The following is a 26,440-nucleotide window of genomic DNA, read 5'->3' on the forward strand; positions in this document are numbered from 1 at the left end:
CCCTCAGCACACTGCAGCTTTCTTGAGCACCATCTATGTAGCAGGGATATGGAGATGCCACCAGCTATAGGTTGGGCTGCTTGAGGAGCAAGGCATGGGCAAGGCTGCGATTGCTTACACTCCCCAATTCAGCTCTGGGTGCGCCTGGGAACAGAGCAGGGTGGGCACGTGTGACCCCAGCGGCTGCACCCTTCTCCCAAGGCAGCAGCTCTCTGCCATGCCTTGGAAGCGCCATTTGTCAGCTCTCCCAAGGAAGATGGGCTGTTTGTCTTTCACCTTGCACATCCCAGAGCTCATTATTTAACAGAGAGCAGGCTGTCACCTGCCTCCCATAGCGCACAGTGTGAGAGCTGCCTTGGCATTGATCTGCACTCGGGCAGGTTGGCCGCATCCCCGCTGTTGGGAGCGAAGAGCACTTTATTTGTTTTTATTAATGCAGCGCACGAGGCTGGCTAATCTAATCCCAGCTCCAAATTGCGTTAGTGAAAAGCCTACAAGGACGGAGAGGGCAGGGGCGAGTGCAGGCTGCGAGCGTCCAGCAGAGCTTTTCCCACGGCGGAGAAGGAGTGGGGCTGGCACTGGCAAATGCCAGGGAGCTCCGTGGCAGCCAATCCCCAGGGAGATCGCTTGCCAGCGATCTGGGGGAAGCAGAGGAGTCAGAACGCTGCCTATCATCCCCTGGGCCTGGGAGCCAATGCTGCTGGGGCTCTGGAAGAGCGTGTGGGTCCTGGGTGGTGTTTGGGGAAGCTTGGTCCCATCCCAGCTCTGCCTGCGCTCCTGTGCCAGGTCCCTCGTGGCGTGGCAGGTCCTCAGGCTTGTGCTGTCCAGGTCTGAAGCCCCCCATCAGGCTCAGGGAGGTGGCAGTGGCTACCCCAGCTGATCGGGGTATGAACAGCTTGTTCTTCCTCCTCACATTCCCTTCCCGGTTTGCCGCAGGCCCAGTGAGGAGATGGTGAAGATGGTGCTTAGCCGGCCCTGCCACCCTGATGACCAGTTCACCACGAGCATCCTGCGGCACTGGTGCATCAAACATGACGACCTCCTGGCCGAGCACATCAAGTCACTGCTGATCAAGAACAACAGCCTACCACGAAAACGCCAAAGGTGAGGGGCCGGGGCAGGCACCACTTCCCATGGGGCTGACCTGCCACCGAGAACTGAGTGACAGACTCTGCCTTGTGCCCTGCTCTGTGCACCGGCCATGCAGCCGAGATGCCCGGTGTTGTTGGCACAGTGCTGGTGTGCAGCCCATCCTGGTTGCACCATCATCTCCTCGAGGCCAGGGCGGTGCCACTGCCCACCCACTCGCTCAGGCACAGGCAGAGCCTGGAGCGAGCATCCCTGCTCCGAAGCTGGGCAGGAGGCTGCTCTTTCATGTCGCCTTTGCTGACATCCAGCCAGCAGGGCCTTTTTATACCCAAGCTGTAGGGAGGGACTTCCAGCTGCCTGTGAGCAGTGCCAAGCCTTAGCGCTCCTCTGCTGCAATGCCGGCCAGGCAACCCCGCTATCATAGAATCCTGGAATGGTTTGGATTGGAAGGAACCTCAAAGCCCATCCAGTTCCAACCCCAGGGACACCTCCCACTGGATCAGGTTGCTCCAAACCTCATCCAACCTGTCCTTGAACACCTCCAGGGAGGGAACATCCACAACTTGCCTGGGCACCACTGGATGCTTCCAGAACATCTTTTGGTGCAAATAGTTTTCCAGATGTGGTTTGCTTAACCTCTGCTGGGGCGCTGCTGCCTCTAGGGTGGATGAGGTCAGAGACGATTAGTGCAGTGGGACTAAAGGACACAGCTGGGCCAAGCTGAAGCCCTCAGGGGTTAAATCCCAGTTCCCCGGGTTCCTGCTCCTCCTGCCTGTGGAGGGAAGGGGCAGAGAGCTTGTTCCTGCCTGGGCAGAGCTCTCAGGGCTGTAGGAGATGGCTGGACCACCGCGGGCTGTGGGAGATGAAAGGAGAGCAGCGTGGGATGCTGGATCTGGTCCTGCACCACAGTGCCGGCTTCTGGCCACGGTGACCCATGAGACATCTCCCTCCCACCTCAAGTTATCCCTTAGCAGGGAAGCAGGAGCTGCACTCAGCTCCTCGGCTGATTTCCCAGACTTTTATCCAGCCTCAAAGACCTGACACTGGGCTGCCACGAAGAGCCTGCCCTTGGCACAGACAAAGGCAGCAGATTTCTGGTCCTACGGCTGTTCCGTGCCGGGCTTGTGGTTATGGGGAGAGGAAGGTCCACTCCAGCAGCCCCCAGCCCTCTGTGCTGGGCAGGCAGGGTCCTCTGCAGCCCCTTCCCGGTGCCTGCAGGTCTTTGCTGGAGTAGGAAGGACATCTAGTGTCCTGGGAGAGCAGAGCAGCCCTGCGCTTCACGGTGTCACGGGGTGTGGATCCCCAAGGACCCCCACCCAGCGCCTAGGGAGCCGGCACTGCCGCCCCATGGAGCTGGGTCGTGGCCAGTGGGTCGGACGCAGCCCTGCCAGGAGGTTTGCCATCACTGGGATCATACTGGTACTCCCAGCACAACGGTACTGGGAGAGCAGCCAGTCCCACCCGCGGCTCTGCCACCTCTGTGTCCCCCTCGCTCTCCGAAGAGGCTACTGGGGAAATCTGCGCCTTCATCTGTTCCTGCGTGTTAATTAACAGCCTTTCAGAGCTGAACAACGCCGCTCTTTTCTGTGTGTTTCTGTACTGGGATCCGAGATGTATCCAGCTCTAATCCCCACTAATTAACGAGCGGCCAGCTGGGCCCCGGCTGCTGGGAGCTGGCACCACGTACCATCCCGCGGCTGAGGCTCAGCACGGGGCGCTTGGTGTGGATGCTGGGGATGGAGGCGGCCAACATGCCAAGCAGGATTTATCCCCTTAATCCTGAGCTGGAGCAGCATGCACAGCCCCAGCCCTATGTGCCAGGGCTGGAAAATGGATCCTGTGCTGCTCCTCATCCCCGGGCTTCCCTGCTCTGGGCACTGGGGCAGCACGAGTGGTGGGTTCTTGCGTGCCCCACATCTTGGGGGTGCTGGGACTCGTTTCCCCCACAAAGGGGGGGCCCTGGCTTTGGGGGGGACACGCAGGGAGTGGCTGGAGGAGCAGAGCAGGTGCTGACAGGCACCCCTTTGCCCCTAGCCTACGCAGCTCCAGCAGTAAACTGGCCCAGCTCACTCTGGAGCAGATCCTGGAGCACCTGGACAACCTGCGCCTCAACCTGACCAACACCAAACAGAACTGTATGTACCACCGCCTGCCGCCACGTGGTGCCTCGAGAACTTGGGTGCTCTGGGATACTGGGAGTGCCTGCACCCATGATCCCGGATGGCTGGGAGGGTTCCCCTGCCTGGGGGCACCTGTTATTGGGTTTCTGACTCCTGTTTCTGCTGGTTCCTCCACAGTTTTCAGCCAAACTCCAATCCTGCAGGCGCTGCAGCATGTCCAGGCTAGCTGCGATGAAGCCCACAAGATGAAGTGAGTCCATAATCCATCCTTCCCTGCCACGGGACTGCAGGGTGAGTGCTCTGACGGTGCCTGACCTCCTGCTTCCTTCCAGGTTCAGCGACCTCTTCTCCCTGGCAGAGGAATATGAAGACTCCTCCACCAAACCCCCCAAGAGCCGCCGAAAAGCCACCCTCTCCAGCCCCCGCAGCCGCAAGAATGCAGCCCAACCGGCCAACAACGAGGAGGAGTCAGGCTCCAGCAGCGCCTCGGTAAGCGTTCCCACTCCCTCCCGGCCCTTCACCCACATCTACACCCGGAGGAGGCCCCGGGAGGAGCGGGGATTCCCCCCCGCAGCACCGGTGACACCCCCTGACCCCTTTCCTGGCACAGGAGGAAGAAGACACCAAGCCCAAACCTGCCAAGCGGAAAAGGAAAGGCTCATCCGCTGTGGGCTCAGACAGTGACTGAGGCCTCTGTCCTCTCCCCCCGCCGCTCCCCGTGGTGCCCCCTTGGATGACACCGAGTGCCAGCGCGGCGAGGACAGAACGTGCCCCTCCAGGAGCCCCCGGGGACAGGGGGGCTACCCTGTGCTTCCATGCAGACCCCCTGCTTCCACACTGATCTCTCCCCACTTGACTTTGTAGCTCTTTTTTCCCAGCAGCCGGGGAGGGATTGGAGTGTGGAAGCCCCCCAGGGCCTGGTTTGAGGGGTCCCAGAGTGGGACCATGGCCCCCAGGACCTGGTTTGAGGGGTCTCAGATGACACCATGGCCTCCCAGGACCTGGTTTGAAGGGTCTCAGAGGCACCATCACCCCCAGGATCTGGTTTGAGGGGGTCTCAGATGACACCATGACCTCCCAGGACCTGGTTTGGGGGTCTCAGAGGCACCATCACCCCCCAGGACCTGGTTTTCAGGGGTCTCAGAGGCACCATCGCCGCCCAGGACCTGGTTTGAGGGGTCTAAGAGGCACCATCACCCCCAGGACCTGGTTTGAGGGGGTCTCAGATGACACCATGACCTCCCAGGACCTGGTTTGGGGGTCTCAGAGGCACCATCACCCCCCAGGACCTGGTTTGAGGGGTCTCAGAGGCACCATCGCTGCCCAGGACCTGGTTTGAGGGGTCTCAGAGGCACCATCACCCCCCAGGACCTGGTTTGAGGGGGTCTCAGATGACACCATGGCCTCCCAGGACCTGGTTCGGGGGATCTCAGAGGCACCATCACCCTCCAGGACCTGGTTTGAGTGGTCTAAGAGGCACCATCACCCCCCAGGACCTGGTTTGAGGGGGTCCCAGAGCAGGACCGTGGCACCATGGGGATGGGAAGGGGAGGGGGACAGGCTAGGGGGGCTGATAGCACACGATCCTTATTTTCATACATGAATTGTAAATAAACATTGCGAACCAGCTCGCTGCTCCTGGATGCTTTTGGAAGGGGGGGGACACACGCATCTCCCTGCCCCCAGGGGTGATGGGGTGCTGACCGCCTGCACCCCCCTCCCAGGGCTGCGTCTCCCCTTGACACTGCTTTTTTTGGGGTGGGGGGAAAGTGCTGACGCCCAGCGGGTTCTTTTCCATGGATCCCATCCATGCCGGAGCCAAATGCCTGCGGGTGGGAGAGGGGGATGAGACTCTTGGGCCCCCCCAGAGCTGTCAGCGTTTTTAAGTGTTTTTAAAAAAAACAATAAAAAGCTCTCAAATCTTTTGTACACACACCCCCCTTTTTGTGCTGCTGCCAGCAGCCCCCCTGGGCCGAGCGGGAATTGGGGGTCAACGGGAGAACCATGGCGGGGGGGGAAATGGGAGAGGGGTCTGGGGGGGATGGGGTGGGGGGGTCATATTGGGACAATCAGGACAGGAATGGGGGACAGGGTTGGCGATGGGAGAATGGGATCTGGGGCTGTGGAATAGGGGGGCAATACTGGGCGTACTGGGATGGGGATAGGAGACTGGAATCTGGAGCTGTGGAATGGGGGGGCAATACTGGGGATACTGGGAGGGGGCTGGGAATGGAATGGGGGGCCATACTGGGGATATTGGGATGGGAGAGGTGCCTGGGGGGTGGGATGGGACGGGGAGGGTCAGATTTGGGGAGAACAGGGGCGGGGGGGGGGGGGCATGGGGAGGGGATGGGGGCGTGGCCTGAGTTGGGGTGGGGGCGTGACCGCTGGCTTGAGACTTCGGCGGGCGGGGCGGGTGCACGAGTGGGTGGGGGCGGGGTCTTGGAGGGGGCGCTGCTTGTTTAGGGGCGTGGCTTTGAGTGGGCGTGGCCTCTGTTAGCCCGACGGTTATGACAGTGATGGGGCGTGGTCTAAAGGGGGCGTGGTCTTGCGGGCGCGGCCGGTCGCTGCTTGGGGCGTGGTCTGTGTCGGGGGCGTGGCCTCGAGGGGCGTGGCCTGACGTGTCTGGCAGTGATGGCTCGGCTGCGGCGTGTCCTGTAGTGGGCGTGGTTAGGCGTGGAGCGTGTGTTCTCAAGGGGGTGTGGCCTCGAGGGGGGTTCCAATAAGGGGCGTGGTCCATGAGAGCTGACGGACGGAGGCGCGGCCGGAGGAGGGCGCGGCCTGCAGTGGGCGCATCCCCGCGGCGATGGCGGTGGCGATGCTGGGGGGCTTTAATGGCCGTGTTGTCGAGGGGGCGTGGCCTCAAGAGGGCGTGGTCTAAATGAGACGTGGCCTCGGGGGCGGTGAGACTGGGCTGGGGGCACGTGTGGCAGGGGGAGTGGCCTTCGAGGGGGTGTGGCCTGCAGTGGGCAGTGTATCGAAAGCGCTTGGCCTTTCTAGTGGGATTGGCCTAAAGGGGGGTGGTCTAAAGGGGGCGTGGCCTCTGCGGCTGGGGGCGTGTGCTGTAGTAGACGTGGCCCTGATTGGGGCGTGGCCTCTGTGGGGAGGGGCATCGGTGGGCAGGCCGGTCGCGTCTGGCGGCGATGGCCTCTAGGAGGCGTGGCCTGACGCACTCCACGGCGCTGCCAGAGCTGGGGGCGTGGTTTGATCCGAGGAGGCGTGGTCTCGGGTGGGCACCTCCTAGCAGGGGCGGGGCCCGCAGCGGGCGCGTCCCCCCGCACCGGCGATGGCGGTGGCGGTGCTGGCGGCGCTGGCGGCGCTGTCGCTGCTGCAGCGGCTGCTGCTGCCGCACCTCTGGTCCGACCTGCGGTTCGCGCTGCGGGCGGCGCGGTGCCGGCGGCGGGCGCGGGGCGGGGGCAGCCTGGCGGCGCGGTTCCTGCGGGCGGCGCGGGCGGCTCCGGGGCGGCCGTTCCTGCGGGCGGCGGGGCGGGACGAGCCCTATGCGGGGGCGGCGCGGCGGGTGGCGCGAGTGGCCAACGCGCTGCGGGGGCGGCTCGGGCCCGGTCGCACCGTGGGGCTGCTGGTGGGCAACGAGCCGCGCTTCGTCTGGGCCTGGCTCGGGCTGGCGGCGCTCGGGGCCCGCCCGGCCTTCCTCGGCACCGCCCTGCGGCCGCAGGCGCTGAGGCACTGCCTGAGGGCCAGCGGGGCCGGGGCGCTGCTGGCGGCCGATGGTGAGGGGGGGATGGGGGGGGTTGGGGTGGGGGTGGGAATGGCGGTGGGGATGGGGGTGGATGGGATGGGATGGGAATGGGGTTGGGATAGTGGAAGAGGGATGGGATGGGGATAGGAAAGGGATGGGGTGGGGTGGGAATGGGGTTGGGGATAGGAATGGGGTTGGGGGTGGGGTGGGAATGGCGGTGGGCCGATGGGGATGGGGATGGATGGGATGGGATGGGAATGGGAAAGGGAAAGGGTTTGGCGTGGGGATGGGAATAGGAATGGGGTTGGGATAGTGGAAGAGGAATGGGATGGGAGGGATGGGGATAGGAAAGGGATGGAGTGGGGTGGGAATGGGGTTGAGGATGGCGGTGGATGGGATGGGATGAGGTTGGGGTGGGAATGGATGAGATGGGGATGAATGCGATGGGATGGGAATGGGAAAGGGGTTGGCGTGGGGATGGGAATAGGAATGGGGTTGGGATAGTGGAAGAGAGATGGGATGGGATGGGATGGAAGGGATGGGGATAGGAAAAGGATGGGGTGGGGATGAAGTGAGGGTGGGATAGAGATGGGACCCATTGCTGGAGGCCAATGGTGAGAGGGGAAAGGGAGAAATAGATGGGCATGGGGTTGGGAATAGGAATGGGGTTGGGATAGTGGAAGAGGGATGGGATGGGATGGGATGGGATGGGATGGGATGGGATGGGATGGGATGGGATGGGATGGAAGGGATGGGATGGGATGGAAGTGTTGGGGATAGGAGAGGGTTCGGGTGGGGATGAAGTGAGGATGGGATAGAGATGGGACCCGTTGCTGGAGGCCAATGGTGAGGGGGGGGAAAGGGAGAAATAGATGGGTGTGGGGTTGGGAAAGGCGTGGGGTTGGGAAGGGCATGGAGATGGGGTTGGGAAAGGGACCCACTGCTGGTGACGGATGGTGGGGAGAGGATGGGGATGGGATTGAGGTGGGAATGGAGATAGGGAAGGGAATGGGGTGGAGATGGAGTTGCTGGTGGCCGACAGTGGGGGGGGGGGGGGAGATGAGGATGGACATGAGGATAAGGATGGAGTGAGGATGGGGATGGGGATGGGGTTGGGATGGGACCCGCTGGCGGCGGGAGTGGGGTGGGGAGAGGATGGGATGGAGATAGGATGGGGTTGGGGTGGGGATGGGGAAGGGACCCGCTGCTGATGGTGGGTGGTGAGAGTGGGGGGAGATGCGGATGGAGTGGGAATGGGGATGGGAGTAGAGAAGGGCATAGGGAATGGATCGGGATGGGGGGGTGGGGGAGGACCCTACTGCTGGCAGCAGACAGTGAGAACGGGGAGAGATGGAGAGGGGATGAGATTTGGGATGGGATGAGGGGATACGCCTGAAGGACGCGGGCACTGTGAGAACAGGGGGACATGGAGGGAGAGGGAATGGGGTGGACATAGGGTAGGGTTGGGATGGTAGTGAAGAAGGGATGGAGGTAGGATTGGGGAAGGGACCCTCTGCTGGTGGTGGATGGTGAGAGCGAGAGGGGAATGGGATGGGGGTGGCAGTGGAGAAGGGGATAGGGAAGGGATGAGAATGAGGAGGGGGAGAGGAATGAGGATGGGATGGATTTGGCACAAGGAAGGAATCTGCTGCTGGCGGCAGACAGTGGCGGGGGAGAGCGGATGGGGGAAGCGAGGATTGGGATGGGGATGGGAGGAGGATGGGATGGGATGAGATGGGATGGGATGGGCTCCAGGGGGACGTGGAGGATGAGAGATGGAGTGGAACAGGGTCAGTGGGGGTGACAAAATGTTCCCAGGAGAGGGCTGTGCCCAGGAGCTGCCCCCACAGCAGCCTCTTCTCCATTGCAGACCTGTTTGCGGTGGTGGAGCCCATCTTGCCCAGCCTGCGGGAGGACGGCATCGCAGTGTGGGTGCTGGGCTCAGGGCCGTACCCCGATGGCGTTGTGGCCCTGCAGGAGCTGCTGGACGCAGCCTCTGAGGAGCTGGAGCCCGAGGACGTCTGGGAGCCCGAGGACATGAACGATACTTGCCTCTACATCTTCACCTCCGGCACCACTGGTGGGAGCCTGGGGCCAGCAGGATGGGAGGCTCTGGGCAAGCCGGGGAGACTTTGATGCCCTGTTCTCCTTCCAGGTCTCCCCAAAGCCGCTCGTGTCTCCCACCTCAAGTCCATCATGTGCCTGAGCTTCTACGAGCTGGTGGGAGCCTCCAGCCAGGATGTGATCTACCTGGCGCTGCCCCTCTACCACATGGCCGGGTCCCTCCTGGGCATCGTCGGCTGCATTGGCATTGGTGAGCGGGGACAGGGACCCCGTAGCGAACCCAGTGACACTTTGGGGGGGCTGATTTCCCCCCCATCCCGGCTTTACGCAGGAGCCACTTGTGTGCTGAAGGAGAAGTTCTCAGCCAGCCAATTTTGGGATGATTGCCGCGCCGAGGGTGTCACCGTCTTCCAATACATCGGGGAGCTCTGCCGCTACCTGGTCAACCAGCCCCCGGTCAGGGCAGGACTGGGCTGGGCTGTAGGGTCCAGGGGGTCCCCCCGAAATCTAACCCTATGTCCCCACAGCGCCCCGGCGAGCGGGAACACGGGCTGCGGCTGGCGGTGGGCAGTGGGCTGCGCCCCGACGTCTGGCAGAGCTTCCTGCAGCGCTTCGGGGCCATCCGCATCGTGGAGACCTATGGCATGACTGAGGGCAACGTCACCCTCTTCAACTACACGGGGACACCGGGGGCCGTGGGGCGCAGCAGCTTCATCTACAAGGTGGGGGGAGGGAGATGCTGAGCCCCCCGCCTCGCGCCGTGCCCAGAACGCTGGTGCCCACGCGGCTGCTCTCTCCCCAGCTCTTCTCACCCTTCGAGATCGTGCGCTACGACGTGTGCAAGGGAGCTCCGGTGCGGGATGCGGCTGGGCGCTGCATCCGCGTGGGGACGGGTGAGTCACGGGGATGGGGAGAGCTTTGGGGGGTCCCTGGGGGCACCCCCGGTCATGCGTCGCCATCTCCGCAGGTGAGACGGGGCTGCTGATTGCTCCGGTGACCCCCCGGACCCCCTTCCTGGGCTATGCTGGCAGCCGGGAGCTGTCAGAGCAGAAGCTGCTGCGAGGGGTCTTTGCCGAGGGGGACACCTACTTCAGCACCGGAGACCTGATGGAGCAGGATGCGGCCCAGTTCGTCCGCTTCCGCGACCGCACGGGGGACACCTACAGGTCCCCAGCGATGGGGGACGTCCCACACGTCTGCCCTGCCCCATGGGGATGGTGCAGCAGCCCCACACCTCCATCTTTTGCGTGGCCGGGGGGGCTCAGCCCCATCCTGCTCATCCCTGTCATCCCTCTCCCAGGTGGAAGGGTGAGAACGTGGCCACCACTGAGGTGGCCGAAGCCTTGATGGCCCACGAGTCCCTACAAGAAGCCACAGTCTACGGTGTCACCGTTCCAGGTACTGACGCCCATCCCATCCCACCATGGTGTCGGTGCCCCCCGCCAGCCCCGCAGTGTCCCCCAAGCTCTGACTTTGCCCGCAGGCCACGAGGGTCGCGCGGGGATGGCGGCCCTGGTGCTGCGCCCTGGCTGCGGGCTGGACGGCCCCGCGCTCTACCGGCACGTGGAGCAGCTCCTGCCGCCCTATGCTTGGCCCCGTTTCCTCCGCCTGCAGGTACCGGGGTGGGTTTGGGGGTACCCGGGGATGCGGGGTGCCCGGAGGTCTCTCCCCAACCCATCCCACCCTCCCAGGAGCACCTGGCGATGACGGAGACCTTCAAGCAGCAGAAGGTGCGGCTGGCGCAGGAGGGCTTCGATCCGTCTCGCATCCCCGACCCTCTCTTCCTGCTGGATGAGAGCACCAAAGCCTACGTGCCACTCAGCCCTGCGCTCTGCCAGAGTGTCCTGGATGGGCGCCTCCGCATTTAGACCTCGCCTGGGCACCCCGAGCCCATGGGTGTCCTGGTACTGGGTGTCCCAAAGCGCCCTGTGTCCGTCCCACCAGCACCGGGTGCCCCACGGGTCCTTCACGTCCATCCTGTGACCCCACCATGTCCATCCTGCCATCCCTGGGGCCCCCACGTCCATCCTGTCATCCCCAAATCCCCCATATCCGTCCTGAAATCCGTCTCTGCATCTGTCTTGTCATCCCTGAGCGCCCCGCATCTCTCCTGCAGGTCTGTCCTGCCATCCGCTGGTCCCTGTGTTTGTCCTGTGTGTTCCTATGTACCTCCTGCAGGTCCTTGCATCTATTCTGTCATCCCCAAGGCCCCCATGTCCATCTTGAAGGTCCTCTTGTGATCCCTGGGTGCTCCACATCCATCCCGCAAGTCCCCACGTCCATCGTGCCATCCCCAGCTCCCCATGTCCATCCTGTCCAACCTGAAAGTCTCCGTGGCTGTCCTGCTGTCCTCAGGTCCTCACATCTGTCCTGTGTAGGTCCCCATCTCCATTCCTCCGTCCCTGATTCCCTGTGTTGATCCTGTGGGTCCCCACATCTGTCCTGTGTCCCCCAAAGAGCCTCCTGGTTCCTGGGGCCATCTGTGCCCCCTGCCCCCACTTCCTCCCCCACACTGGGGTCGTGCCACCCTTCTTGTCCCCATCACCACCCATGGGGCACCCACCTCTGGCCACTGGTGCCTTCTCTGCTCTTTATATGTACAAACACTCTCTTTTTTTGGATCTTTTTTAGCAAATAAACTCTTTTGTAGCAAGTTTGGTCACTGTCATAGAATCACAGAATCACCAGGTTGGAAAGGACCCACTGGATCATCGAGTCCAACCATTCCCAACACTCCCTAAACCATGTCCCTCAGCACTTCATCCACCCATCCCTTAAACACCTCCAGGGATGGTGACTTCCCCCCCTCCCTGGGCAGCTGTTCCAGTGCCCAATGACCCTTTCCATGAAGAATTTTTTTCTGATATCCAACCTGAACCTCCCCTGGCGGAGCTTCAGTCCATTCCCCCTTGTCCTGTCCTGTGTCCCTTGGGAGAAGAGCCCAACTCCCTCCTCTCCACAACCTCCTCTCAGGTAGTTGAGAGCAATAAGGTCTCCCCTCAGCCTCCTCTTCTCCAGGCTGAACACCCCCAGCTCTCTCAGCCGCTCCTCATAAGACGTTCTCCAGCCCCTTCACCAGCTTTGTTGCTCTTCTCTGGACACGCTCCAGAGCCTCAACATCCTCCTTGTGGTGAGGGGCCCAGAACTGAACACAGTATTTGAGGCGCGGTCTCACCAGTGCTGAGTACAGAGGGAGAATCACCTCCCTGGACCTGCTGGTCACACCGTTTCTGATACAAGCCAAGATGCCATTGGCCTTCTTGGCCACCTGGGCACACTGCTGGCTCACGTTCAGTCGGCTGTCAACCAACACCTCCAGGTCCTTCTCCGTGCAGCTCTCCAACCCCAGTCTGTAGCACTGCATAGGGTTGTTGTGCCCCAAGTGCAGGACCCGGCATTTGGCCTTGTTAAACCTCATGCCATTGGTCTCGGCCCAGCGGTCCAGCCTGTTCAGATCCCTTTGCAGAGCCTCCCTACCCTCCAGCAGATCCACACTTCCTCCCAGCTCAGTGTCATCTGCAAACTTGCTGAGGGTGCACTCAATGCCTTCATCCAGGTCATTGATAAAGACATTGAACAGGGCTGGACCCAGTACTGAGCCCTGAGGAACTCCACTTGTGACTGCCTCCAGCTGGAGTGAACTCCATTGACCACCACTCTCTGGGCCATCCAACCAGTTTTCAACCCAGGAGAGTGTGCGCCTGTCCAGGCCAGAGGCTGACAGTTTCTGAAGCAGAATGCTGTGAGAAACTGTGTCAAAGGCTTTCCTGAAGTCCAAGAAGACTCCATCCACAGCCTTTCCCCCATCCAGTAGTCGAGTGGTTTTGTCACAGAAGGTGATCAGGTTAGTTTGGCAAGATCTGCCTTTTGTAAACCCATGTTGACTGGGCCTGATCACCCGGTTCTCTTCATGTGCTTCATGATAGCACTCAAGATCACCTGTTCCATGACTTTCCCTGGCACTGAGGTCAGACTGACAGGCCTGGAGTTCCCCGGATCCTCTCTGCAACCCTTCTTATATATGGGCACAACACCATCCAGCCTCCAGTCCAGTGGAACAGTTGCTTTTCCCCACTGCAGGATTGGGGGGGAGGTCACCCCTAAAGGGGAGGAGGTGTCACCCCAAGGGCTGAGGGAGAGGTACACCCAGTGACACCATCCCCACCTTCCCTGGGCTGTGTAGCAATGAGGATGAGGAGTGGGGAACGGGAGCTTGGCGAGCTCCCACTTAGGATTAGGTTGTTGATTTTTGGGGTCCCCATCTCAATTTTGGAGTCCCCATCTCCATTTTGGAGTCCCCATCTCCATTTTGGGGTACCCCTACCCGGAATGCATCACAGCAGCCACAGCGAAAGTTATAAACCATTCCTTTCTTTTATTAAACAGAGCTCGTGCGCGATAAATATTACAAAGGTTGCTTTTTTTTTATTATTTTTTTGTTGTTGTTAATTTTTTTTTTGTTAATTTTATTTTAATCCTTTCTCCAAAAAAAAAAAACATTAGCTCCGCATTCTCTCCCGGTTGCTGCTTCCCTGCCAGCAGCGCTGAACCAGCTCCGCTTTGTGGTTAAACCAAATCCTGAGCACAACATGGGGGAAATAAAGGAGGGGAGGAAAGAACACCCTTAAATTTGTGCAAAATGCCCCATTTCCCCTCCAGCCGTGCCCCCACCCCTCAGCTCCGCACCCCACTTCTTGCAGGTCATTTTGGGGGTCCCCAGTGCCCCCTCCCCTTCCCAGCCTCAGGGCAGGGGGTGCTTATTCCCAAAAAAAGCCAGAGGGGAGGGTATTTTTTTGGGGGGGAAGGATCCGTGGGGTAAATGGGGGTGATTTGTGTGCTCAGGGGGCAGCTCCGCATCCAAAGCTCTTTGGGAAGGAGGGGACGACGAGGTCCTCACTGGAGATTGGGGGGCGCAAAGCAGGGGATGGGGGTCCTGAGCTGCCTCCCCTAATCTTGCACCCCCCCCCCCAGGCCTGATCCTGTAGCCTGGAAGGAGAAGGGGGAGCCCAAAGCTGCTGGAATCCAGGAATGGGGAGACCTTGGGGGCGCTTCCTCCTTCCCAAAGCAGCTTTTGTGCCGCTTCCCTAAAAACTGGGGCTGAAATCCTGCGGATTGGAACAGAAAGCCTGAAATCTGGGCCAAAATCCAACACGCTGGGGCTGGAAAACCCTAAAACGCAATGAAAACCGTACCAAGGAGGGCTGAAAGTTGGCCTAAAATCCTGCACGTGTGACAAAAAAGCCCAAATTTGGCCTAAAATCTTGCTAATCAAGGCTGAAATCCTGGAAATAAGGACAAAAATCCTGCAAACTGCCCAAAATCACACTATTTTGGCCTGAAATCCACTAAACCGGGGCCAAACGCACACAATGTAGGCCTGAAATCCTTCAAATTGGGGCCAAAGTGCTGCAAATTTGGCCTGAAATCCTGCAAATGAGGCAAAAAAAACATTAATCAGGCAAAAAAAACGTTAATTTGGGTCAAAATCCTACAAATTTGACCTGAAATCACAAAAAATCAGTTTAGAAATCCTCCAGTTTGGGCCTGAAGTCACAAAAATTTGGCATAAAATCCTCTGAATTGGGCCTTAATGTCTGTAAATGGGGGCCGAATGCCTGTGAATTAGGACTAAAAATCCTACCCCTAGGGGCCCAAATCCTCCAATTTGGGCCTGAAATCACCGAAATTAGATCTAAATGTTTCTGAATTTGGTAAAATCCTGCAAATGGGTACTAAAATCCTGTAAATGAGGACTGAAATCCTACCAATTGGGTTAAAATTCCACACACTGGGGCTGAAATCCCACAAAATTGGTCTAAAACACCAGCAATTTGGCCTCAAATCCTCCAAATGGGGCCCAAATCCTGCCAACAGAGCAAAAATCCTCCAAATTGTGGCTGAAATCCCCCAAAGAGGGACTGAACTCCTGCAAATAGATACCAAAATCCTTCAAATTTGGGTTGAATTTGCAGAATTTTGGCCTCAAATCCTCCAAATTGTGGCTGAAATCCCCCAACTGGGACTGAACTCCTGCAAATAGATCCCAAAATCCTTCAAATTTGGGTTGAAGTTGCAGAAATTTGGTCTCAAATCCTCCAAATTGTGCCCAAATTCTGCCAACAGAGCAAAAATCCTCTAAATTGTGGCTGAAATCCCCCAAACTGGGACTGAACCCCTGCAAATAGATCCCAAAATCTTTCAAATTTGGGTTGAATTTGCAGAATTTTGGCCTCAAATCCTCCAAATTGTGGCTGAAATCCCCCAAAGTGGGACTGAACTCCTGCAAATAGGTACCAAACTCCTGCAAACTTGGATGGAAGTTGCAGAAACTGGGCTTAAAATCCTCCAAACGGGGCTGAAAATCCTTCAAAATCAGCCTAAAATCTGTCAAAATCAGCCTAAAATCTGTCAAAATCAGCCTAAAATCCCTCAAATTCAGCCTAAAATCCCTCAAATTCAGCCTGGAATCCCTCAAACTCGTCCTCAAATCCTTCGAGGCGAGGCTGACCCCCCCGGCTCGTGCTCCAGAGATGCTTTTGGGCAGAGGAAGAGGCGCAGACGGGCTTGTTATAGATGTATATTGTATATATGCCAATGCAATAATAAAAACAGTGCAAATACAGGTACAGTTTATAATACTCGCCCCCCCCGGCCCCGCTCCCCCCGTGCTCAGCGCTCCCCAGCACCCCCCTCCCCTAAAGAAATCCCCCGGGATCACCCCCTTTTTCCCTGTCCCCCCTTTTTTTTTTTATTTTTGACTTTTTTTTCTCTCTTTTTATTCTGATTTTCCTGCCTCCGTTGCTGCTGGTGCCGCGCGAGGTCGGGGGGGACACGGGGACCGGGTTTGCGTGTGTGTGAAAGGCACAGATTCGGGAGGTGGCCGCCGCCACCAGTGCATCGCCGGGGCCAAAGGGGGGCCGCCGGGTCCCCCCCAAACCCCAGCACCGATCCCCCTCCCCTCCCCACAACCCCCAAATCCCCCCCCCTGCCCAAAACAAAAAAAAAAGAAGCCGAGCTGCCGGGTCCCCCCCCTCCCCTTTTTGCACGGTTCATGTCATACACACGAGGTCACACGACGAGAAGGACGTGACGACTTCCACAACACCCATGGCGAGGCGGCTTTGCTTCCCGGGATTTTTCTTCTTGTTTTGTTTGTTTCCTTTGTTTTGTTGTTTGTTTTTTTTTTTCTACACAATGTACAATTATTTTTTTTTTTTGTATTTTTATCCTTTTTTTTTTTATCCTTTTTTTTTTAATGTGTCAAGAAATAGCTTATATACACGGATGAGTCCTTGTTATAACATTTCGGCAGCGATATCATAAGCTAATGAAGGGTTGGGGCACGGGGGGAGACAAGAGGGGAATGGGTTCGAACCAAAAAAAAACCCCAAACCCTCCAAAAAAAAAAACCAAACAAAAAAAAGAGCATTTTCACAAGCGGCTCTAAAAGCTGTAAAAGAAAAAGCAGGAAAATAATCCTTATTTCGCTATGCAGCACAAACAAAAAGAGAAAGGAAAAGGAGTTGGTTTTTAACCGTCCATCGCATTGGGGGGGGCGGTGCTTGAGCCAAAAAATATTAATAATAAACCTGTTTAATCTGCACAGGGCCTGGATTGGGGCAGCCCCGCTCCCCATGTTGGGTTTTGGGGTGCAGAGAGCTGTTGGCAGACTCCTGAGGCTGAAGTGCCCGCTCTGAGACCCCCCCAAAAAAGGGGATTCCACCCAAAAACGGGGATTCCCCCCAAAAAAAAGAGAATCCCACCCCAAAAAGGGGATCCCTCCCTAAAAAAAGAGGATGCCCCCCAAAAAGGGAATTCCCCCCAAAAAGGGAATCCCCGCCCAAAAAGGGAATCCCCCAATAAAAGGAGATCCTCCCCAAAAAACAGGGATTCCCCCCAAAAAGGGGGATTCCCCCCCAAAAAAAGGGGATTCTTCCGTCCCCCCAGGGTGGGATTTCACTTATAGCACCATGAAGTCGCATCTTGTTCTGTCCGTCGGTTCCCCTGCCCGCCCCCCCCCCCGTGGCGGGACTCGCCGTTTCAATATTGCACTTGGATTTTTTTATAGGGTTTTTTTTTTTGGGGGGGGGGGGGGGTGGTGGTCGTTTGTTGGTTGTGAGTTTAAATCCTCCAATTTCATCTCAGCCAAGGTCACCTCGACCGTGGGGTGACGCCTGATGGGGGACAACGGCACTTGAGCAAGGGACATGAGGGGGGGGCTTGATCGCATCGAAGGGCCACGAGGGGGTGAAGAAGTTGATAAAATAAAGATAACCCCCCGAAATAACAAAAAACAACAGAGTCATCCAAGAAAAAAAACAATTCAGCGAAGTGCAGGGTAATAAAAGGAGATGAGAAAAGGATCTCAGCATCCCGGGGAGGGGGGGAGAACGGGGGAGCCAGCCAAATAAGGTTAAAAACAAAAAAACCCACAAAAAAAATATATATATGTGTATATATATGCCACTATGCTTCCAAAAAAAACCCCAAAATTCAACAAAACCCATAGTCCTTTTGCCTCTGGGGGGGCCCAGGGGGAGGAAGAGGCCGGAGCCCTCGGGGTTAAGTGCTCATTGAGTGGAGGGGGGAGCTGGCTGCATCCCCCTCCCCGGTCAGGGGTGGCATTTGGGGACAGAAGGTGCCTCGTCCCCAGCGCTGGGGGGTCCCGGGCCCCCCGTCCGCTGAGCGGCTCCCCAGGTCCGCTTCAGAATTGCACGAGAAAGATTTAACGTTGGGGGGAAAAAGTCAACCAAAAATAATAATAATAATAAAAAAAAAAAGAATTAAAAAATAAGATTTAAAACCAAGCAGAAAGCTCTCAGGAAACTTCAGGAGCTGGAAAACCCCGCGTAGACGCTCGGGTGTGGTGGATTTGGGCGCCGAGGGGTCCTGGCGGTGGTGAGGGAGCGGGGGGACGGCTCTGCCGGGGTCTCTCCGGCAGCCGGGGTGCGATTCCCGCTGGCTAGGGCGCTCGGAGGAGGAGGAGGAATAGGAGGAAGAAGAGAGCCTGTTAGTGTGAAGGTTAAGTGCAAATAGAGCGTTTCTCAAGACGACTTCTCGCGGCTCGTTTCTTGCTTTGGGTTCGTTAACCGCCGGCCGGAGCCCCAGTGCCGTGTGGGAACCATGGTGGTGTCCCCATCGTCCGCCGATGACCGAGACCGGCTCCGGAGCATGCAGGAGCGCGGAGGGGAGAGGAGGGGGACTCACCACACCCGACTCAGTCCCAGGCTGGTCTAGAGCCCACGGAGAAGCCAGCACCATGGCCACCCAAGCACGGGCTCAACGCTGGCATCGCCAACCCCTCTGCGGCCCAAGGGCTCCTCGTGGCCTTGCCAGCCCTGTCCATCCGTCCTGCTGGCACTGATGTCCACACGCTGGTGCCGATGCCTGCACACCGGTGCCGAAGCCCACATCCCGGTGCCGATGCTCACACACCAGTGCCGATGGCCGCACGCTGATGCCAAAGCCTGCATGCCAGTGCCGATGCCCGCATTCCGGTGCCAACAGACAACCAGCTCCTCACCAAACCGGGCTCCCTTCCTCCACAGAGAGAGATGCGGAGCGAAGGCGTCGGGGTCAGTGTCTCCTGACTTCTTCTGCCGAGCTGAGGGAACAGTAGCACCGCGCTGCGGACGCCGGTCTGGGCTCCATCTCTCTTTGCCCCCATTTCCCCGTGAGTCAGCACAGGCTGCCCTTTAACAAAAATTACGGTCACTTAACGGCGAGCGGATGCCTTTACAAAGTCTCCGGAAAGGGATATAAAAAACAAAAAAAAAAAGGGTTTAAGCATCCATTGAGCAAAGGAGAAAAAACAAAAGAAGGGAGGGGGGGAAATAAACCAAACCCCACAACACAATTAAAAATTCTATGCTTCATCATTACAAAAAATAGCATCAACCAAGCTTTAACACACGTCGAGTGCTGACTTCAAGCAGACATTGTTCTGACCTCGGGCAAGGGAAGTGACCTCTCGCTGCTATAGAAAACCGAAGAAGATAAGGTTTGGAAAAAGGAACGGTCACTGAAGGTTTGAAATGGGTTTTTTTTGTTTGTTTTTCATTTGTTTGCTTTTTTGTTTCTCTTTTTTTTTTTTTTTGTCTCTTTTTTTTTTCCCCGTGTACGGTAGGCACCGGTACAGGCACTGCATGCGACGGAGGAGGGGCCGGGGGGGCGCTCAGCAGGCGTTATTTCTGTCCGCTGATGGACTGCGATATAGAGCGGGGTGGGATCATATCCAAAAGGTATTCCCGCTGCCGGTCCGCCAAACTCGATGCTTTGTGGCCTCCAATCCCAGCATTCAGGTAAGCGATGTTAACGCCTGGAGAGGGGAGAGAAAAGCAGGTGGGGACTCCTCCAACACAAGGTCCCCAATCTATGACTGAGCCCCGCGAGCCAGGATGCTCCCGGCTTTTACCTAGGAAGCGGTAATTTAAGACAAACCCACCCTCCGAAATCCATGGAGCTCTGCAGGGAAGAAAAGCACCACATGGAATGGTTTGAGTTGGAAGTGACCCCAAAACGATCCAGTCCCACAACTGCCATGGGCAGGGACACCTCCCACTGCATCAGGGGCTCCAATCCCCATCCAACCTGGCCTGGAACCCCTCCAGGGATGCAGCAGCCACCACTGCTCTGGGCAACCTGGGCCAGGGCCTCCCCACCATCTTCATGAAGAATTTCTTCCTAGTGTCTAACGTAAATCTTCCCCCTCCAATTTAAAGCCATTTCCTCTCATCCAATCTCTATAGGCCCGTGTAAAAAGTCTTTCCTCTCCCGGATCCCCTTTCAGCACTGGAAGCTGCTCTAAGTTCTTCCCGGAGCCTTCTCTTCCCCAACTCTCTCAGCCTGTCCTCATACAAGAGGTGCTCCAGCCCTCACATCATCCTTGGAGCGTCCTCTGGACCCGTTCCAACAGCTCCATCTCCTTCTCATGTTAAGGATTCCAGAACTGGACACAATCCTCCAGATGAGGTCTCCCCAGAGAGGAACCGAGGGGCAGAATCATTTCTCTTGACCCGCTGGCTGTGCTTCTCTTGATGCAGCCCAGGACACGGTTGGTTTCTGGGCTGCGAGCGCACGTTGCCAGTTCACATCGAGCTTCTCATCAATCACCCCCCTAAGTCCTTCTCCTCACGGCTGCTCTCAATCACGTCGTCACCATCAGCCTGTGCTGGTGGCAACACGCCCCCCTCCCCAAAATCAAAGCCCTAAGCCCTCCCAGTGTTCCGGCACAGATCGGGGATGGTACCTGGCATGCCAAGGAGACCGCCTGCCACGGACAGCTGGGGTGCCTGCGCAAAGTTGGAAAGCATGGAGCGGGCAGAGGTGGGGATGCCACGCTGCAAAGTGCTCTGGGGCTGCGGAGCCTGAGGAAGAGGAGAACAAAGATGGTAGGAAGGCATCGGGATCACCTGATGGTCTGGAAGCAGTTGCTGATGGAACTGCAGCCAGAGGGTGAAGAATCAAGTCGTGGGTTTTGTCCGGTACATGGAAAACATAGTTTGGAGATCGCTCCTGTCAAGGTGGTCTGGGGCTGTGCTGCGGGCCCTCCCACCAGACAGGGATTGATCCGGGAGGGATCTGGAGGGGAAGAAGCAGGAAGGGAGACCAGAGCAGCTACGGTCTCTGCTGGCTGGAGGAGATGGGGTTAAAAGCAACCCTGGGCAGATCTTGCTGGAAGTGAGAAGGCAGTTGTGCTGGCAGCAGGATGCTCACATTTCTCTCCTCCTCCTCCCTGCCAGCAGCAAGGAGCGCAGCTGGGCTACAAGCGAGGGGGACACCGAGAGCCCAGCGCCAGGGCTACTGAAGAAGGAGCTCACCTGCCGGAGTGTGTGGTGCCGCATGATGTTCTCCTGTTTGCTGACGCTGGAGACGGCAGGAGCGGCGGTGGGGGACAGAGCCGCTTGCTGCTGTAGCCTCTGCTCAATCTCCTGCGTGGAAGAACCATAAGATCCAATTAGAACTTGCAACAGGTCCAAGCTGATCCCTTTGGCGCCATAGGGCATCCACATTGGGGGCTCACACAGACACCAGCCACAATGGGTGGCATTCCCAGAAGAGGGGGCAGCAAATCCCTTTTCCCACACTCTGCAATCACTGCTTTATTTGAAAACCTGTCTGTTTTCTCCAGGTGTTTCTGGAACCGCAGACAACGCGAACAGCTTCTCTGTCTCTGCACCCACTCATCACAAACAGCCCAGAGACCCTTCCTGCTCTGAAGCAGACACGTCCCATTTATAAGCAGCTGGATTCTACTTCCTATTTTGGCTTTTTTTACAGCTCAAAAATGACAATTCTGGTTTATTTTACCCAAAGGCCTCTAAACAAGCTCTTCAACACTGAATTATCAGGGGAATTTAGCAAATCCACCCCTTCCACAGAAACGGGCAGCAAGCAGTTAAGCGACTTCCCACAAGTTTCAGCAAAGGCAGTGGCAAAACCGGAGAGGGAAGGCAGCTGCTCCCAGCCAGCCTTCAAGCCACAAATTCAGCAGGAAAATAATGCCTAAAGGGAGAGGAGCAGCCACTCCAGAGGAGCAGGACACCCAGCACCAGCTTTGTGCTGTTAGAAGCGACATGTGCCAGGCTGGGCATCCCAAACTCAAGCTCACGTACAGGGAACCCAGACTGACCAACTGAAAAGCCACGCTGCCGGAGATGTGCAAAGAGAACAGGAGCAGGCGGTCCCGAAGCCCAGGATAAGGAGCTCCAGGTTCTCTTAGAGCAAACCTGCCCCACCCCGCCACAGCGATCAGAAAGGGGTGGACTCGCCTGCTCCTGCTGCAAAGCTTTCACGAAGGCGTTCTTCAGCCGGTTGGTGTGCTCTGCCTTCAGCGCCTTCTTCTGGTTGGAAGTCATGCACTGCTCGCACAGGATCTTCCCGTTTTTCTCCTGCTTCCAGTGCGGGGTGAAGTCGGTGCGGCACTGGGCACAGACAAAGGGCTCCACACGCAGGAAGGATGCGCAGCTTTTCCCTGAGAGTCACCAAGAACAGGAGTTAGGCAGGAAAACAGGACAGGCCCCCTCTCTCACACCACCTTCTCCGTTCAAAGTACGACAACAATAAGATCCCACGGGCACCCGTCGGAGCAGGAGGGAAGGCCCAGCAAAGAAACAGACTTTCAGGACAGCACTGCATTGAAGTCCAACCCCACTCTGGGCTCAGCATCCCGGAAGAGAGACAGAAGCAATCCTGGCCCAGGGACAGAACAACCGGATGGTGCTAGGACCAGATCTACCAGACTATAAAAATGGGGAGGTCCTGCTAAGCCAGTGAGGCACTGCAGTTACACCGTGCCAAACACATGCTGGGAGAGCACAGGTTTGATCCTGACCACCTGGGAGGTGAAAACCCAGAGGGAATGGTGAGGTGGGAGCTAAAACTCCCACAATCCCACAGGGATGGGATCCCAGGCAGTCACAGCTCTGAGGATTTTGCATCTCTGCTCCCGAACATTCATTCAAAAGAAGGGAAGGGCCCAGGAGACCCCTTCCCAGGTGGGCAGCACCTGACAAGCCCCTGAGCACAGACTCCTACAGGCTCAGCACATCAAGGCCGACAGCCTCGCCAGACCAGCTACCAAGCGCCTGGGGGAAACCACGGCAGGAAGAAGGAGGTCCAGGGTGGGATAAGACCACAAACCATTCTCTCATGGCCTCTCAAGCCATACGTATATTTTGGTGGTTTAATTAAAAAAATATAGGAAATGGGACACGAGAGAGTTGTCAGCATGGTGGTGAAGGAGAGCTGCAGCTCCTGAGCTAACCTTGACTGTCGATAACGCTCTGCACCACCTCCTCCAGCCCCACCATGTAGATGAACTCGCTGTTGGCTGCGCTGGGCAAGAAATGCAGCAGGGGTGCGGGTGGCTTTGGGGGTGGGATCTCCAGCAGCGTCTTTTCCAGCTGCTTGCGGAGGGCAAGCTTGGCAGCTGCCTGGGAGTTGGCGGCGTCGTTGAGAGCACTGGGGCTGGGGAGCGGCGATGACACCCTGTTCACAGTGCCCGGCTGGATGTGAGAGGCAAGGTTCATATAGATGGCTGACGACGATGTGCGCTGGCAAGGAACAGAAGAACTTGATTGCTGGAGAGGAAGAGGAGATGGGGATTAATACAGAAAATTAATATAGTCCTCAACTACAGCTCAGCTCCTGAAGGAACCTGGATCATAGAATCATGGAATGGCTTGGGGCGGAAGGGACCTCAAAACCCATCCAGTCCCACTCCCTGCCATGGGCAGGGACACCTCCCATGGGATCAGGGGCTCCAAGCCCCATCCAACCTGGCCTGGAACCCCTCCAGGGATGGGGCAGCCAGGTCGCTTTCTTACAAACATCCCTCTGTCTGCAAATGTTCTCAAAAAGACCTGGGGAGAAAGGAGCCACGCTAGGAGCTCAACCCAATCCCTACGATAAAGCAGCGATGGTGCTGAGGAGCCTCCAGTGCAGCACAATCCACAAGAGGCCCCCAGTAAAGCCATCAGCAGTGCTGGTGCTGTGAAGCCTCTGGTGCAGTAGAGTCCACAAGAGCAGTCCTGATGTCTGGAGCATGCCAAGGACTTCTCCGGGTGAGGGAAGGCGTGCGCAGGGCCTGGCCTCAGGACTCGGCATCGGCCTCACCAAGCGTAGGAAGTGCTGAGCACCGTGATTCACACGCGGGCGCCGTCGCTTGCTGTCGAGTTCTGCTCCTCCACCTCTCGCCTCGCTGATCTGGCAGGCGCCCAGCAGCATCCTCGCTGCCAGATGGTGTCCGTCCCCTCCCACACAGGTGCTCCGAATGTGCCAATTCCCTCCTCTTCCATTTCCAGCAGCTTTCTCCTGCATCCTCCCTTCATTTGGATGCGCAGTCCCTCTGGCATATGACGGCAGCAAAGCACAAAGACTTCTGCTGACCTGAGGATGCAGCTTTCGCAGCCTTTTGTGATAAGAAGCCATTAGCACTGCAACCTATTTAAGCCCAGGCAGGGCTGCTGCCTGCCTTTCACCCTTCTACCTGCTTCCCAGGGCAGGAACACTTCCATGCGTGGAAAGGGGAAAATCCAAACAGCAACAAACCCTCTGAGCCATTCAAATGGGGTCAGCTGCCAAAGCATGGGGAGAACGATTGTGTCGATCGAGGACAACACACAGAAAATCAATCCGTTTGCCCCAGTTTTCTTTTTTAAGCCTGCCAACATCTCCACTGGTTGGGAAGAAAAGGCAAAGAATCAAGTTCGTCCCAAAAAATTTAGCCCAGTGTAGGTCCAGGAAAATGAGTGGTAGAGCTGATCAGGGATAACTCACACAGATTTAAATAAATAGATGATGAATGAACACTAATGAACTTAAAACCTCTGTAAGAGTAGTTGGGGTGCTTTTTCAATTGAACACAGAATTAGGTTTGTTTCACAGCTGTCCAGGTGTGAGATTTTCACATTATTGTCTAGTCACAGAATTACAGAATGCTACAGGAGATGCTCCAGCCCTTGGACCATCTCGGTGGCCTCCTCTGGAGTCACTCCAACAGCTCCATGTCCTTCCTGCGCTGAGGACTCCAGAACTGGACACAGGGCTCCAGGTGGGTCTCAACAGAACGAAGCAGAGGGGCAGAATCCCCTCCCTCCCTGCCGGTCCCACTGCTCTGGATGCAGCCCAGGGCACAGGTGTTTTCTGGGCTGTGAGCACACTTTTCCACCTCATGTTGAGCTTCTCCTCCCCCATCACCCAAGTCCTTCTCCTTGAGGCTGCTCCCAATCCATTCTCTGCCCAGCCTGGATTTGTGCTTGGGATTGCCCCGACGATAGTAATGTCTATCACTTGCCTTATCATTAGGACAGATTAAACAGCTTACAAACCAGCAACAAACCCTGCAAGCAATTAACAGGGGTCATTAACCTGGGCCTGCACACACAGGGCACCTCAGCCAAGTGTCGCAGCCGCAGAGGAGCAGAGACGCAGCCCAGGAACCTGGCAGGAGAGTGGCAGGATCACGTTATGAACTACCGCTCTTTGAACTGGGAAATGTTACCTTTCTCCCCCCTCTCCGTTTCCACTCTTCACAGAGTCTTTCCACTCTTCCCAAAGTAAAACAAATGGATTTAAATGCTCTACTCCTCATTGTGCTCTTCCAGAAAAGAGAAGCAGAAGAAAAGCACGTGCGAGCAAGCGCTTGCTGCTGACTGCGGGAAGAGGAACTGGTCCTGCTCCCAGAATAGCCAACCCGCCTCACTGGGCTCTTCAGGTCACTCTTGGAGCAGGAGGCTGGGGCTACTCGGATGAACTAGCCCTTTGGCAGCTCCAAATAGGAATTTTTCCAACTATTTATCATTTCATTCTTTCACACAGGTCAAAGACATCAAGGTCAAGCATCCTGGCTTGCATCAGCCATGGGGTGGCCAGCAGGAGCAGGAACGGGATCGTCCCCCTGTACTCGGTGTTGGTGAGGCCACACCTCGAATCCTGGGTTCAGTTCTGGGCCCCTCACTCCAAGAAAGACCTTGAGGGGCTGGACCCCATCGCTCTGCGCAACTCCCAGAAAGGAGGTTGGAGCCAGGCAGGGATTGGGCTCTGCTCCCAAGTAACAAGCGATGGGATGGGAGGAACCAGCCTCAAGTTGTGCCAGGGAAGGGTTAGATTGGATATTGAGAACAAAATCTTTTCTGAAAGAGTGGTGAAGCCCTGGCTGAGGCTGCCCAGGGCAGCGGGGGAGTCCCCAGCCCTGGAGGGGTTCACAAACCATGTGGCCATGGCACCTGGGGACAGGGTTCAGTTCCACGGTGGGGTTGGGTAGATGGTTGGACTGGAAGAGGGCTTTTCCAATCCTAATGATTCCACGATTCTATGATGTTCATCTTCGTTATATTTGGGATATATATTTCCATCTCTGAGCTTCACTCTGATGCCTCCACACTGAGCTCTGAGCTCCTCCAACACTCACCAACCTCATTATGGCACCTCCGATTCTTCCTTCTTGCTCACCCCACCAGGCAACCGTGCCCAAACCCCAGGGATCTGTCAGTACCTACCGGCTGGTAGTTGATGGCTGGATTCATGCTTGGAGTTGTAGTGCGGATGAGGCCAGGTTTAGGAGGAACGCGCTGCCCTTGTAGCTGGGCAGGATTTGGAGCGATCACACGCTGTGACATAAGCATATGGGGCAGAGTCGTGTTTGTGGCAGACCTAATGACGCTGTGACCCTGTTGAGAAAGGAAACAAGAGATAAATAACAAAAATAGAGGACTTCAAGGCAAATAAGGCTTTTTAGTTCTCCGATCAGACTCTGCAATAACAAAGCATTTCCACTTCTCCCTAATTCCAGTTAATTTCTAGAGTGAGCGACTGCTCTACTGGTTCAGTAGTGGACAGGTACGGTTGGACTTGACGATCTAAAAGGTCTCTTCCAACCAAGCGATTCTATGATTCAAAGAAATTCACTTTTCCTTTAATCATCCTTTATTTTGAATACTCATAGCCACTTTGCCTGGAGGGATGA

General features: G+C 57.1%; 3 protein-coding genes across 7 annotated transcripts in view; 2 read left to right on the top strand and 1 right to left on the bottom strand.

Annotated features, from left to right (window-relative positions):
- The window catches only part of INTS3 (integrator complex subunit 3), a 50,085-nt gene extending 45,912 nt beyond the window's left edge, over positions 1 to 4,173 (top strand). The window contains exons 26-30 of the mRNA XM_054050753.1: positions 937 to 1,104; positions 3,124 to 3,224; positions 3,387 to 3,459; positions 3,542 to 3,698; positions 3,820 to 4,173. Of these exons, the coding sequence (XP_053906728.1) occupies positions 937 to 1,104; positions 3,124 to 3,224; positions 3,387 to 3,459; positions 3,542 to 3,698; positions 3,820 to 3,897 (577 nt within the window). The 3' untranslated portion in view covers positions 3,898 to 4,173. The remainder of the gene's footprint in view (positions 1 to 936; positions 1,105 to 3,123; positions 3,225 to 3,386; positions 3,460 to 3,541; positions 3,699 to 3,819) is intronic.
- A 2,322-nt stretch (positions 4,174 to 6,495) lies between these two features.
- SLC27A3 (solute carrier family 27 member 3) lies at positions 6,496 to 11,616 on the top strand. The gene is made up of 10 exons (XM_054050623.1): positions 6,496 to 6,940; positions 8,780 to 8,989; positions 9,065 to 9,223; positions 9,305 to 9,429; positions 9,501 to 9,695; positions 9,776 to 9,866; positions 9,941 to 10,139; positions 10,274 to 10,371; positions 10,457 to 10,587; positions 10,665 to 11,616. The coding sequence occupies exons 1-10, from the start codon at positions 6,496 to 6,498 to the stop codon at positions 10,839 to 10,841; spliced, it is 1,830 nt and encodes a 609-aa protein (XP_053906598.1). The 3' UTR covers positions 10,842 to 11,616.
- A 4,372-nt stretch (positions 11,617 to 15,988) lies between these two features.
- Positions 15,989 to 26,440, bottom strand: part of GATAD2B (GATA zinc finger domain containing 2B) — a 48,087-nt gene continuing 37,635 nt past the window's right edge. For all 5 annotated transcript variants that reach the window (XM_054050708.1, XM_054050706.1, XM_054050710.1 and 2 more), the window contains exons 6-11: positions 25,974 to 26,144; positions 22,739 to 23,054; positions 21,744 to 21,946; positions 20,793 to 20,903; positions 20,222 to 20,339; positions 15,989 to 19,291 (exon numbers count right to left, since the gene is read on the bottom strand). In XM_054050708.1, the coding sequence (XP_053906683.1) occupies positions 19,158 to 19,291; positions 20,222 to 20,339; positions 20,793 to 20,903; positions 21,744 to 21,946; positions 22,739 to 23,054; positions 25,974 to 26,144 (1,053 nt within the window). In that variant the 3' untranslated portion in view covers positions 15,989 to 19,157. The remainder of the gene's footprint in view (positions 19,292 to 20,221; positions 20,340 to 20,792; positions 20,904 to 21,743; positions 21,947 to 22,738; positions 23,055 to 25,973; positions 26,145 to 26,440) is intronic.

The sequence above is a fragment of the Cuculus canorus genome, chromosome 28, assembly GCF_017976375.1.
Source record: "Cuculus canorus isolate bCucCan1 chromosome 28, bCucCan1.pri, whole genome shotgun sequence".
NCBI classification, from domain to species: domain Eukaryota; kingdom Metazoa; phylum Chordata; class Aves; order Cuculiformes; family Cuculidae; genus Cuculus; species Cuculus canorus.